This window comes from Leptonychotes weddellii, chromosome 10, assembly GCF_054177405.1.
Source record: "Leptonychotes weddellii isolate Sample4059 chromosome 10, ASM5417740v2, whole genome shotgun sequence".
NCBI lineage: Eukaryota > Metazoa > Chordata > Mammalia > Carnivora > Phocidae > Leptonychotes > Leptonychotes weddellii.
Window position 1 is genome coordinate 20,927,916 of NC_138378.1, and position 13,367 is coordinate 20,941,282.

Below are 13,367 nucleotides of genomic sequence, written 5' to 3' on the forward strand. Positions count from 1 at the left end.
AAAAAAAAAAAAGAACCTAATCAAAAATAAGAAGCTAAATAATCAGAGAAAAACCGTGAGATTAATGCTGTAGCAAGCAGGTCAAAAGACTACACCAGGGCACAGAAATTTAACAGGCTACTGAGGTCAGAGAAGGCTTCTCAGAACCATGCCTTAAAGGATAAGGTGGAGGCAGAAGGGAGGGAAGCGTTCCAGCCTAAGGTCAGCATGTACCAGGGCAGGGAAGCATGGAAGAGCTTGGCTGTTCTGTGAATGGGAGTAGTTTGGTGTTGACAGACGAAAGTCACAGCTAGCTGCATAAATCAACAGGAGAGAAACTGAGCTGCAAGATAGTCTGAGGGCAGAGGGCAGTGACATGGCCCCATGCAGCACTGGGTTCCAAGCCAGACTCCGTCTGGCATCTCTCCTTCCCCTCTGATGGTAGGAACGCTCTTCACAACCCCCGACCCGCACCAGCTCTATCTCCCTATGAGAGTCAACACCCTCAGCAACCCCTTCCCAGGACCCCAGTCCATCTCACCGATCCTGCAGCTCAGCCTTCTCCAGATCGCCCTGACTCTTCAGCTGTATTAACTCCTGGCTCCTTTCATGGGCTTCCTTCTCCAGCTCCTGGGTCTTGGTTAGTAGAAGCAGCAGCTGGGTTGGCTCACTCCCATCCAGTCTCCCAGATCCATCAGATTCGCGAGACTGGGCGCCCACAGTCAAGCGCAGACAACAGGTCAACAGGGACCCTGAAAGCCTCACATGCTCAGCCTTGAGCTCCGTCAGGTCTCTGAGTACAAGCAAGGAAAGAGCGGACTCCAGTGGGGATGGGGGAAGGGAGCATGGAGATCAGGCCCAGTGAAGCCTGAGAAGCAGGTCTGCGGAAAATCATCTGAATCCAACAACATCATCCCTCCCCACCCACTCCTCCACCCCCCTACCCCTGTCCCCTGCTTCCACAGCAGCCCCCTGTCCTAAGTCTAGAATCGGTGGGGGCAAACCTCCCTTCTTATCCCCACACTAACCTGTCAGTAGCTGACTTCATTTCCAGGAAGTGACGTCGGAAGGTCACCACCTCCCGCCACAGACCAAGAAGGCGACCGTGCTCCCCTTTCAGGTAGCCCTTGAAGAACTGTGTATTCAGAAACCCAGGTCATATCGAAGGGCAGAGGGCTGTCTTTTGCCAGCACAGGAGTCCTGGATTCCTCCTGCCTACTCAGGGGAGGGCAGGAGGGACTTACGGGAGATAGCTTATGAACAGGTGTCTGTATTCAGGTCACACTGAAGCATTTAATAAAGCTAGCAGTGGTAGTCAAGAGGTCAAAGGGTTTGAGGGTGCCTGGGTGGCTCAGTTGGTTAAGCGACTGCCTTCGGCTCAGGTCATGATCCTGGAGTCCCGGGATCGAGTCCCACATCGGGCTCCCTGCTCAGCAGGGAGTCTGCTTCTGACCCTCCTCCCTCTCATGCTCTCTGTCTCTCATTCTCTCTCTCGCAAATAAATAAAAAATTAAAAAAAAAAAAAAAGAGGTCAAAGGGTTTGAGATGGCATATGACCCTCCTCCGAGCTGATTAGAAAAAGATAAACAGCAGCTGCTACCGCCATTATTACCACAGACTTACAGTGAGGACTAGCATAGTACCTGGCACCCAGCAAAGGCTCAGGAAACATTCGTTTCCTTGCACTGGGATCTGAAAATTCCCCAGGGTCTGCATCCGGTCTTTCTTCCCCATTCGGTTTCAACAGCTACCTCCTTAGCATCTAGATATGTAGACCTCCAGAAGAGGGGAGTCAGTAAGCTTTCAGATCCTTCTAGAACTGAAGCTAGTCCCTCAGGCAGGAACAGAGCTGCTCTGAGTGTCATGCCACCTGCCAGCAAAACCTCGACAAGGCAGGTAAGGACAGAAGTCAGCCGAGAGCCGAAGCAGGGCAAAGCCACCAGCAGGAGCGGGGAGGAGGGCCGGGGACCCTAGCAACAGATCAGCTTCCATCCAGGTCCTGAAGGTACCCTTTTCCAGCGCGGACCAGGCCCCAGAGCGCAAGCCCTCCTGTTCCTCCTACCTCCTGCTCCATCTGCCACTGGCTCTCCTTCCTCATTAGCTCGTCCCGGGCTCGGCTCCAGTCCACTGTCAGTTTTTCCACATCTTCCCGAAGTGCTTTATTCACCATGTCAGCTTTTTGCATGTGCAGTCGAAGCTGGGTGTTCACCTCTGCTAGACTCTCACACCTGCACTGGGGAGGGGCAGGAGCAAGTGCAAAATAAAGGCTTAATCCAACCCTTGGACCTCTCGGAGTAAGATGACAAACACTGGAATTTTCCATTGCCAGGAATTGGAGGGCTAAGGCTGAGGTCTGTGGTTTGAGCCCTGTTAGCGCTCAGGGCATAGGTGCTCCCTCCGCCTTCTCGACCCACGGGCCACCAGAATCGCCCCCGCCAGAGAACTTGGGGTTGATCACCTCTGTTGCTCCTCCTCTAATCGGACCAGCAGCTGCTCCAGGTTCGGCTCCTCCACGCTTTCCCACCTCTGAGGGGTTGGTCCCTTAGCCAGACAGAAACAAGCCGTATTTACCTCCGAGGAGAATACCATTCAGAGCAATTCCCTGATGCCCCCTTCTGCAGCCACCCGCTATCTTTTTATTCCTCCTCTGCTGTGTTAGCAATATGCCTCTTTTCTCAATCACTCCATCCTGAAGGTAAATCCACTGCATCCCCTTCTCCAAAAGTGGACCAGTGACGTCTCCTGAAAGATGGCGCTGGGTAGTGAAAAGAGCTTTCAACCCAAGAAGCGTAAGATAGAGCTTTCACTAACGGCCTTGAGTTCTACTATCCCACATTTTGGACCTCGGGAAGTTATTCAACTTCTCTGAGCCACACAGTCTTCACTACAAAATGAAGGCGACACCGTTCCTTTCAGAAAGTTGCCTCATAGATTGAGTGATGTCATTATATACGACTGCCTAACGGTGCCTGGCCTACACAGAATGGTGCTCAGTAAGTTTTGGTTCTTCCCTTCCTCTGAGAGAACTTTTCTGAGGGTAACGTGAGAAGGTGCAGAGAGGGAGCTGGAACAAAGGCAATGGGTTTTTCAAAGCCAGTTCTACCCAGCCAACGGCACAAATAAATCCTCTGCCACAGACATGTTTAGGCCTGCTAAGGCCCACATCTAAGACAGATAAACAGTGACACCTTCTGGAGGAAAAATGCATTTCTTCCCTCTGATTCCACACCCTTTCCAGTCTGGTTAAATCTCCTGAAGCTGCATTTTGTCCTCAGAGAGCCAAGGGCTGGCACCTTGACAGGCCTGGAATAGCCAATCCAATGAAAGTATCTGTGTGATAAAGCTCCCAGGGGCTGAAGAGAGAGAGAGAGGCTTCCACCAAACGCGGCCTTATCATACCCCAACCTCCCTCAGTCAGCAAACAAGGCCTTCCTTACAGGTATAGTCCCTGAGGACTCCGGGGAACACAAAACAGCCTCCCTCACCCCGGTGGCTTCCAGCTGCTTCTCCAGCTCTTGGCACCAGGTCCGGTACTGCAACACCTGAAGCCAACAGAGCAGGGTGTGGGTGACGGTCATGGCTGGTACACACAGCCCAAACCAAACGCCCGGGAGGATCGGGGGCGGACCTGCTGTGAAGAGTCTGGGTGATAACAGTGGGGTAAGGCCATAACATCTTGTCGTTTCGATTTGGTCGGTTAATAATACTCTCTCTATGCCTGTGGTATTGGAGAGGTAAGATTAGAGGCTTTGGAACCAGAAAACACAGGGCCAGGTCCTAGCTGTAGCCGAGGAGAGCAAACACAGACAGCTCATTTAGCCCTCGTGACCGCCATCTTTAAAAGCAACAGGACAGATCTCTCATGGAGTAGTTGTGAGCATCACAGGAGGGGCTGTTTAGGGGCATTCCCACCACAGGGCTCTGTCTCCTGGAACCCTTATCCCCCTCAGCACCTAGCGCTCGGCCGTGTTCTCTTTGCCTCCCTGCAAAGGCCGCTGCCTCACCTTGGCCTGCAGCTTCCTCACGAGGCTTGCTTGCCTCTGCTGGGCCTCCTGGGAGCTCTTCAGCTTCCGCCAGGAGGCTGCTTGGTTCTCCGCCATCTGTTGCTGCAGCGCTAGTACTTGCTCCTCCAGCACCAGCTGCAGCGCGTGGGGCTTCATACTGTTCACCCCAGGGCCTCCCGTCTCCATGGGAGCACCAGACAGGTAAGCCCACAGGCCCCTATCCAGCCAGAGGCTGCTCACTCCCAGTAAGGTCTCTAATCATTGCTGTGCCACTTGGACCTCCTCTTGAGCTGGGGACCAAAGCACACAGAAGAGTTGAAAGGAATGTGTGAGTGATTCAAATTTACTCATCAAATACTCACTAGGTCTCACAAAGCTGGGTTGGGCAAAGTAAGTGGGTTCCTCTACGACAGGACCCATCAGAGCCTTTAAAATACTAACATGGGGCGCCTGGGTGGCTCAGTTGGTTAAGCGACTGCCTTCGGCTCAGGTCATGATCCTGGAGTCCCGGGATCGAGTCCCGCATCGGGCTCCCTGCTCAGCGGGGAGCCTGCTTCTCCCTCTGACCCTCCCCCCTCTCGTGCTCTCTCTTCCATTCTCTCTCTCAAATAAATAAACAAAATCTTTAAAAAAAAAAAAAATACTAACATGGACCCTAATCTCTAAGGCGGGGGGGTGCTAAGGGACCAGTGTTTTCTGGCACGCCTTCTGGAACTCTGCACTAGACCAAGAGCGCCTGGTTTACCACCCATCCCTGGTGCCTGGCACAGTGCCTAATAACCATCTGTGGAAGGAATCGCTGAAGGCGTTCTAGTCTAGTAGGGGAGAAAGACACAATCACAACACAATGAAGTCTGTGTAATCATAACAGAGACGTTACAGGACAGTAAGGGAAAACAGTGGAAGGGCATTTAACCCAATCCGGTGGTCTGTGAACTGTGTGAATCATCATCACCACAGTTAATCCTTGTCAAGTATGTCTATGGGTCAGTCAGTTAAGTGCTTTACCCGTACGAGGTCATTTTGTCATCACAAGAATCTTGGAACCTTCCAATGCCTTCCTATCCCATTTCAGCGTAGGTAATATTATAACTCTTTGTACCTGGATGAAGAAATTGAAGCTTACAAAGGTTAAGCCTCAGTTAAGAAATTAAAAAGGTTAAACAAGTTGTCCAAGTTCATATAGTTGGCATTCGGTTGATTAGGGATCTGAATACAAGCAAGTCCGACTCTCTGACAAAGGAACAGAGTAGCAGGCATTTCAGGCCGGGGATCCATTAAGAGAGTGGGGGTGGGGGGGGGGGCATGGGGGAAGGAATCAGCTTCAGTAGGATAGCAAACCTCCTCACGCAGCAGGAGCTGGGCCAAAACAGGGCAACGGACCACCCACAGGGGCAGAGGGGAGATGGGGAGGGAGGGACACCAGCCTAAGCAGAGAGTTTGGGAGAGGCATAGTAGAGGGGGAGGCATGGTGGTCAGGAAGAGTTTGGGGTGCCAATTCAAGCTCTGCCTCTAATGGGCTCTGGGATCTCAGACATACCATTTCCCTTTCAGGCCCTCATCCAAAGATGAGGGCTCCCAGCCACGTGACCTCTGAGTTTCTGAGGCCTCTAAAATACACGATAACCTGGGAGGAGGTGGGTAGGTTAGAGTTCTTATTTTATTAACCCTGAAACATGAGACACCCACCAGAAGGGTTAAGGAATATCTGTTTTCCCAATTACCTATCAAGAAAATAGAATATTAGAGCTGCCCTCTTGGTCCAGCCAGCATTCCATCAGTGTGAACATCTGAAGAAAGTAGTATATACAGCAAATGCAAATCTAACATTTGCATATACAGTGGGAGTTTCAGGGGCCCCAAATTCCTTTCATGCACCAAACTGTTGATTTCCTACATCCTGGCTCAAATGCCACCTCCTATCATGTCATCCCAGATGTACCCAGGAAGAGTCGATCACTTTTATAGCTACATGTATGACACTACGTATATATATATATATATATATATAACATTTATATGCATAACTATATATATAATAGAGAGAGCCTAATGACTATATTACATTTTATCATTATTGTCTATCTTTTCTACTAATCTGTGAATTCCTCAAAAGCAGAAGCTGTCTAATTCATTTCCATCATTAGTACGTTGAAGAAATGCACGTGGGCCTCACTCCAGGCAGATCTAAACCCTTAGCAGAGGTTACAAATGTGGCCTGCTGGTTCTTTTCAACCATTATGTGGCCTATGTCAAGCTTTTAAGAATTCAAATTAGGGGGGCGCCTGGGTGGCTTAGTTAGAGTTAGGGTTAGGGTTGGGTTAAGCGTCTGCCTTCGGCTCGGGTCATGGTCCCAGGGTCCTGGGATAGAGCCTCACATCAGGTTCCCTGCTCAGCGGGAAGCCTGCTTCTCCCTCTCTCACTCCCCCTGCTTGTGTTCCCTCTCTCGCTGTCTTCTCTCTCTGTCAAATAAATAAATAAATAAAATCTTAAAAAAAAAAAAAGAATTCAAATAAGGTACAAATATTTACCACTGGGAGAAGGCATACAAAATTCTTATTTCTGGGGGTGCCTGGGTGGCACAGACGGTTGAGGGGCTGACTCTTGGTTTCAGCTCAGGTCAAGATCTCAGGGTCATGGCATTGAGCCCCGAGTCCGGCTCTGCGCGCAGCGCGGAGTCCACTTTGGATTCTCTCTCCCTTTCCCTGCCCCTCCCACTCGTGCACGTGCACTCTCTCTCTCTCTCAAATAAATAAATAAATCTTTAAAAAAAAATTCTCATTTCTGACTCCTTTGGAAAATCAGAATACCTAGTGACTTGTGACCCGCATTCCGACAAGGCAACAACCAGCTGCAGTTAAGAGTGTTTGCCCCCTTAGAGAGGGCAATATGCTCTCTGATTCACTGGTCTCCACCCCCCTCACTTCCCCACCCGCCCCAGCCTATTCTCTCCCTCACACTGATAGCAGATTTTAGTTGTCATTTATCATTGCACTTGTGCTGTTGCTTTTCTTGTAAGAGTTATGGAGGAAAACTCTGTTTACTAACCTACGTTACCTCCCGGACAACAGAAGAGCCTGTAGGAGCCCATAAGGAAAGTGCAGAAAGCAACAAGAGTAGAGTGGCACCAATACCCCGGGCTGCCTCTTCCTAGCCTCTGACCCGGGTGAATGCAGTCTTCCTCCACACTCCGAAGATCCTCTTTTTCTGCCCTTCCTTTCCCCCATGGCTGTGTCAACCAGCTCACCGTGGCTCTGAGAAATGCTGGCTCAGCCTCTCCCTATGTAGGGAGAGACTGAGCATTTGCTGTAGCACAACCCTGCTGGGAAACCACTCTTGCTTCCAACACTGCCAGCAGCAAAAGTAGCTCTGAGCTGCTTCAGGGGACCTGATGGGCCCGTTCTCTCTGGATGCTGTGAGGGCTGGCGCTGGGCTTTTGCACGCACTGGGAGTCTCAGAGGTCCCAAGGGCTCCCTCTCCCTCCTTGGAGTTCCTACCCCCCGATGTTTGATTGAACCATACAAAATTGCCAATATTTGCCCATTTTTTAACCTACAAAAACGATAATGTCATATAGTTCAACCTACTATCTCCACAGGCAGCTCTGCCACAGTCCCCAGAATTCTCATACTAAACCATCTCTTAGGATGAGGCTAGGGCCACTGTTAACATGGAGGGGCGACTGCGTGGCTCAGTCAGTTAAGTGTCCGACTCTTGGTTTCAGCTCAGGTCATGATCTCATGGGTTGTGAAATCGAGCCCCGCGTTGGGCTCTGCACTCAGCACAGAGTCGGCTTCCTCTCTCCCTCTCCCTGTGCTCTTCCCCCTGCTTGTACATGTGTGCTCTCTCTCTCTCTCTCTCTCAAATAAATAATCTTTTTTAAAAAAAGGCTGGTATTAACATGTATACATTATTTGGGAAGGTGATAGTAATACTCCAGTAAAGAAGTGGAATTATATTAGAATTATATGATTATTTTACTTCAGATGACTTAAAAATTTTAGAGCTATTTAAAAATTTAGTCCAATCCTCCCGTTTTACAGATAAGGAAACTGAGGCCTCCAGAAATGCAGTAACTTCATTTTGTTCATGTTTTATTTATATGCTCCATTTACCTCAAAAAATGATTTGGAATTGTAGCAAATGTACCATACAAATGTAAGATATTACTAATAGGGGAAATGGGGTGTAGGGCATATGGGAACTCTCTGTATTATGCAATTTTTCTATAAATCTAAAATTGTCCTAAAAATAGTTTATCTTAAAAATGATTTGAAGTGTTTTACGATCAAAACAGAACAAAACAAAATCCCCATAAAACTTAAGTTCATTAAAACTAGAATAATAAGAGGGAACGCACAGAGAAAAATTACATCAAAATCTTTCTGAAGTTGAGATTTAGTTTTGAGTTTCCTCAAGATGCACTTCAGCACTGTTTTATTAACACTCTGTCAGATCTCCCAGAGAACAAACTAGCAGAGCGCCAAAAGAAAGGTCGGTTTCAGTATCCCCCCAGCAAAGGAAAAGGTCAGGAGTTGGCAAATGGTAACAGCCTGGATCGCATTCGCGTGAGATCGTGGATGTCAGCAGTTCTGTAAACTGTAAAGCACTGAATAGACAGGAAAAGGAAAAAGATTCACTTCTTTTATGTATTAACTTATCCCATAAATGCTTATGAATTGGAGCTCAGTTCCTGGCAGTCTGCCACCATGATACAGAGAGGAGCAAGACTGACCTCCTTTTGCTAAGAACCGGACGGGAAGGAGCAGTAACCTCTGAACCTAGGGTGGAACGTAACAGAAGAGTGATATACATTATGTTTAGTTCCCCTCACTAAATTAGTTTAGTATTTGGAAATACTCCAAAAGGGGTATTTAAATAAAGTTTAAAATAGAAGCAACACCACCTAGACTTGGAGGTGTATATACTGCAAGGACTAGGATGGGACTAGTATCATTAAATACAGCAAAAAAGGAAAAATGCTTGAGGGCACAACACTTTTTACTTCCTGAGCAAAGAAACTATATATGTTTGTCCGCAGAGACAATTTCTGTTTCTCATTCCACACACAAAAAATTAGTATGTTTTCTGCCCCTACTACGCCATGGCACCCATGAAAAAGCTCGTGGTGAAGGGGGGGAGGGTGCAAAAAAAAAAAAAAAAAAAAGCGAGTTCTGAGGTTTACCCTCGACCGGACTCAACTTGTAGAAGATGAAATTATGGATGCTGCCAATTTTGAGCAATTTCTTCAAGAGAGAATCAAAGTGAATGGAAAAGCTGGGAATCTCAGTGGAGGGTAACCAAGAGCAAGATTACTGTAACTTCTGAGGTGCCTTTTTCCAAAAGGTATTTGAAATATCCCACCACAAAATATTTGAAGGGGAATAATCTATGTGATTGATTGTATTACTTCCAGATTAACTAGGATGAGGGAGAGAAGGAAGATGAGGATTAAAACTGATTTATCTGGAATATTTTATATGAACTCTTGTATAACACTTGGGAACTAGAAAAAAAAAAATAGCTTGCGGCCCCTTCCATAAATCTCCCATGTGGGGCCTCTCCCTTTTCTCCTCCCACCTCTCTGGCCTCTCCCTTTAGTCTCCTTTGCTGGTTTCTCATCTCCCCAACAAGGTTAGAGGCCCCGGGGCTCAGGCTTCTGGCCTCTCCTCCATCTACATTCATTTCCGGGGCAATCTCATCCAGTTTCATGACTTAAAATAGCACCTAAACACCCATGACTCCCCATGTTAGGTCTCCAGGCCACACTTCCCTCTGGAACTTCACACTCCTAGACTAAGTCCAGACACCTATTTAACTTCTTCACATGGGTGTCTAACAAGCACCTCAAAGTTAACCTGTCCAAAAATGAACTTCTGCTCCTCCAACCTTCCCCATTTCGGTATATGGCAATTCCATCCTTCTGGCTGCTCAAGCCCAAAGCCTATGGTCATATTTACTCCATTCTCCCACAACCTGTAACCAATCTATCAGCAAATCCTGTTAGCTCTACCAGATCCTATTATTTTTTCAACCCCCCCCCCCCCCCACCATCCTGAGCCAAGCCACTCTCTCTTGCCTGGTGTGGTGGCTTTAAGGAATGCCCACAGATTCTTTGATATTCCTTCCTTCAAGAGGCACAGCCTATTCTCTCTCCTTGAGTGGGAACTGGAATAAAGTTAATGAAGCTGAATAAAGTAGAAATGACTTCCAAGAAAAGTTCATAAAAGGCACTATGGCCTCTCTCTCTCTTCACTCTCTCCACCATGTCCTGAGGACACTCAGACAGCTCCATGAAAAGGTCCAGCAGTAAGGAAACATCCTGGGAGTAGAACAGCCATCAACCTGACTACCATCTCCTGACAGATCCTAAGCCATAAACACCCAGCTAAATTGCTCCTAGATTCCTTTTTTTTTTTTAAAGATTTACTTATTTTGAGAGAGAGAGAGAGAGAGCATGAGCGGGAGGGGCAGGGGGAGTGGGAGAGAGAATCCCAAGTAAGGAGCCCCGATGCAGGGCTGGATCCCACAACCCCGAGATCACAACCTGAGCCAAAACCAAGAGTCGGAGCCTTAACCCGACTGTGCCCCATTCCTAGATTTCTAATCCACAACTGTATGAGACAACAATTGCTATTTCAAGCTGCTTAATTTGGGGGTGATTTCTTGCCCGGCGATAGAGAATTAATACATCTGCACTACTGCAAAAGCTTCCTGTACTGTTGGAATGCTTCTACTCTTGATTCTAGAATTTGTTCCTTCTCAACAGAGTAATCAGGGAGTGATCCTTTTAAAACAGTGACAGATTATGCAACTCAGAACCCTCCAATGGCTACTCAGAGGAAAAACCAAACCCATCCTCATGGCCTACTGGCTCCTAATTATTTGATCCCAGCCTCCAATTGTTTTAATTCCATTTCCTACTCCTCTCCCGCCACACAGCCCTCCTTGCTGCGTGTGCTTGGAACACACCAAGCCACCCACTCATCTCTGAGCCTCTTCCTCCAGTTATCTTCTTGATTCGCTCGCTCCCTTACCATGCTCAGATCTCTGTTCAAGTGTCACCTTCTCCAAAGTTGTTCCCTAACCACCAAATATAAAATACCACCGCCCCTCCACACACACTGGTATTTCTATTTACCTTACCATGTGTTATCTGTCCCTATCTGATTATTATGTGTAATATACTTATAAGAATGTAAATTTCCCAAGTACAAGAATAGTTTTATTGACTGCTATATTCCCAGCTCCTAAAACAGTGCCTGGTATATAGCAGGTACTCATTAAATATTTGACTGACTGAATGAAAGAATATAAGGGCATTAGGTAACATGATCCACATCACCAATGGTCCTACAAAACGCTCACAGCTCTATAACCCTCTAAAACGTAAAAAACAGATCATGTACCTTACATAGCACTTTACTCTCTCAAAACAATTATTTGCAATTTTCACAAAAAAACCTCTGAGATACAGTCATTGTCTTCATTTTGCAGACAAGAAAAATGAGGCTCAAAAAATGGAAGGGATATAAATGATTGGTAGCCGAGCAAACATGAAATCCTAATCTGCTTCCAAACTCTAGACTTAATCCATTACATTAAGCTGCCTCCTAAATCATGAAATATGAAATCACAGCTCTGTGAGGGGTACTTTCTAAAGACTGCGAAATGATGAGGTCTAGGTCTGCAGCTCTCTGATGGAAAAGGAGCAAAGAAAGGTAGATGTGCCTGAAGGAACGGAGTGCTGGCAGTAAGTTCTAGCCCGGATTTTGTCACAAACTCACTCTAAATATTTGGGAACATTAATTCTCCTTTCCAAGCTCTCTCAGTCCAATGCACATCATAACCGCGGCCACCGTAACACATGGGGTTAAAATAAAAACCAGTTCAATAGACATTTATCGAACCCAAAGGCAATCCAGTGAAATTATCACAAGCTCTGGGGACACACAGCCTAGAATGCATTTCCCAGCTCCACTCACTAATTAGTTGTGGAACTCTAGGCAAAATGATCCACGAATGCCTCAGTTTCTTCATGCATAAAATGTGAAGACATAGAACCCACTTTATGAAATTGCTGTGAGGACTATATGGGCCTTCACATGTAATGCATTTAGTAGCACTTGACGCTTCGTGACTATTTAGGAAATATTATCAATATCATCATGTGCCAGACTCCGTAATATAGAGATGAAAAAGGCAAGGCATAACGCCCCAAGTGCACAGGTGTACAAGAGGGGCAGGAAAAATAACTCGGTGCAACGAGTTCAAAAAAACCAAGCAGCGGGATTAACAGCGCCTGCAGAAAGCGGTTGGAACTGTTTCCAAGGACGCGATATGGGCGGCGGATGCGACTGGGCTTTAGGACAGATCACGTGCAAAGCCCCAAGGGCAGAGGGAGCCGCAAAATTCTGGGAGGCGGGAGCGAGACGCGCGCAGCAGAGCACAGCGCCTTTTCCTGACACCCCCGGACTCGCAGCTGTTGGATACGAGGGTTGGGAAGATCCCTTTCTGCTGGAATTGGAGCCCAGAGTGGTGGCCGCAGCTGGACGCGGAGGCAAGGGGCCGGAATCCCTAGGACGGGTCCTAGACCCTCTCTGGGCCTCGGATCCCTCCCCGGGAACGGGAAGCCGCTGCTCGAACGGGATTCCACAAGGCGCCCTTCGCGGGCGCGTCTCTGGGCCTCGGACCGTTAACCCAGGCACCTCCCGCCTGCCCTTGAGGCCCCACCTCACCACGCTCGGCTCCCGCGATTTCCAGCGTGATCCTCACCGCCCGAGCGGGAGATGCAGCCACTAAGGTCCGGCCGGGGGCGGGAGCCCAGCACCCGGCCGCGGCCCAGAACCCGCCCCCCAGGCTCCCGCCCCGGCGGAGAGCCCCGCCCCCCGAGTAGGAGGCCCATGGGCGGATTGCGCCGCTTCGGGGCCTGCCGCCATGTTGAGTACTGGCAGCCGACTTACTGGAGTGGCCCAGAAGGAACGGTGAGATTACATTAAGAGATGTAAGATTCCCTGGCCAGAAATGAGGACAGCCAGGGTTGCTGGATTTGAGTAAGGGAAGTCTTGGTAAGAGAAAAATCTTGCCCTCAATCATCCCCGTTTTGGCTTCGAGGTTACACACTGCGCATGTGTATGGGTCCCGGTGCTACGTGCGCCAGCTCACTGCTCCACCCACAAATCCGAGTGCAATTAACAACTGCGTGAGGAATGAGGGAACCCGCTCCTGGGTTGGGATAAAACCTGCCAGGCAACCAGTTCTAGGGTTTTCTCGCATTCAGACCTCCAAGCTCCAAGCAGCCTCAGGCAACACAACACTTATAGCATACTTAGTGTCGTTTCGACACACGGCACTGTTTTTCGCCCACGTCTTACACAGGGTGGC

The 13,367-nt window shown here is 48.4% G+C and overlaps 1 protein-coding gene across 10 annotated transcripts in view; it reads right to left on the reverse strand.

The window, feature by feature from the left end:
* Positions 1-12,834, reverse strand: part of CEP250 (centrosomal protein 250) — a 53,286-nt gene extending 40,452 nt beyond the window's left edge. For 6 of the 10 annotated variants that reach the window (XR_014149100.1, XM_081832841.1, XM_081832842.1 and 3 more), the window contains exons 1-7: positions 12,717-12,834; positions 3,984-4,273; positions 3,417-3,521; positions 2,438-2,520; positions 2,042-2,207; positions 1,008-1,114; positions 521-772 (exon numbers count right to left, since the gene is read on the reverse strand). Coding sequence is in view for 8 of the 10 variants with exons in the window: in XM_081832841.1 (XP_081688967.1) it covers positions 521-772; positions 1,008-1,114; positions 2,042-2,207; positions 2,438-2,520; positions 3,417-3,521; positions 3,984-4,169 (899 nt within the window). In the remaining 2 variants the exon portion in view is untranslated. Of the gene's footprint in view, positions 1-520; positions 773-1,007; positions 1,115-2,041; positions 2,208-2,437; positions 2,521-3,416; positions 3,522-3,983; positions 4,274-12,716 lie in introns of those variants that run through there. The other 4 variants (XM_081832840.1, XM_081832845.1, XM_081832846.1 and 1 more) reach the window with 4 other exon arrangements.
* Positions 12,835-13,367: the final 533 nt, after the last annotated feature.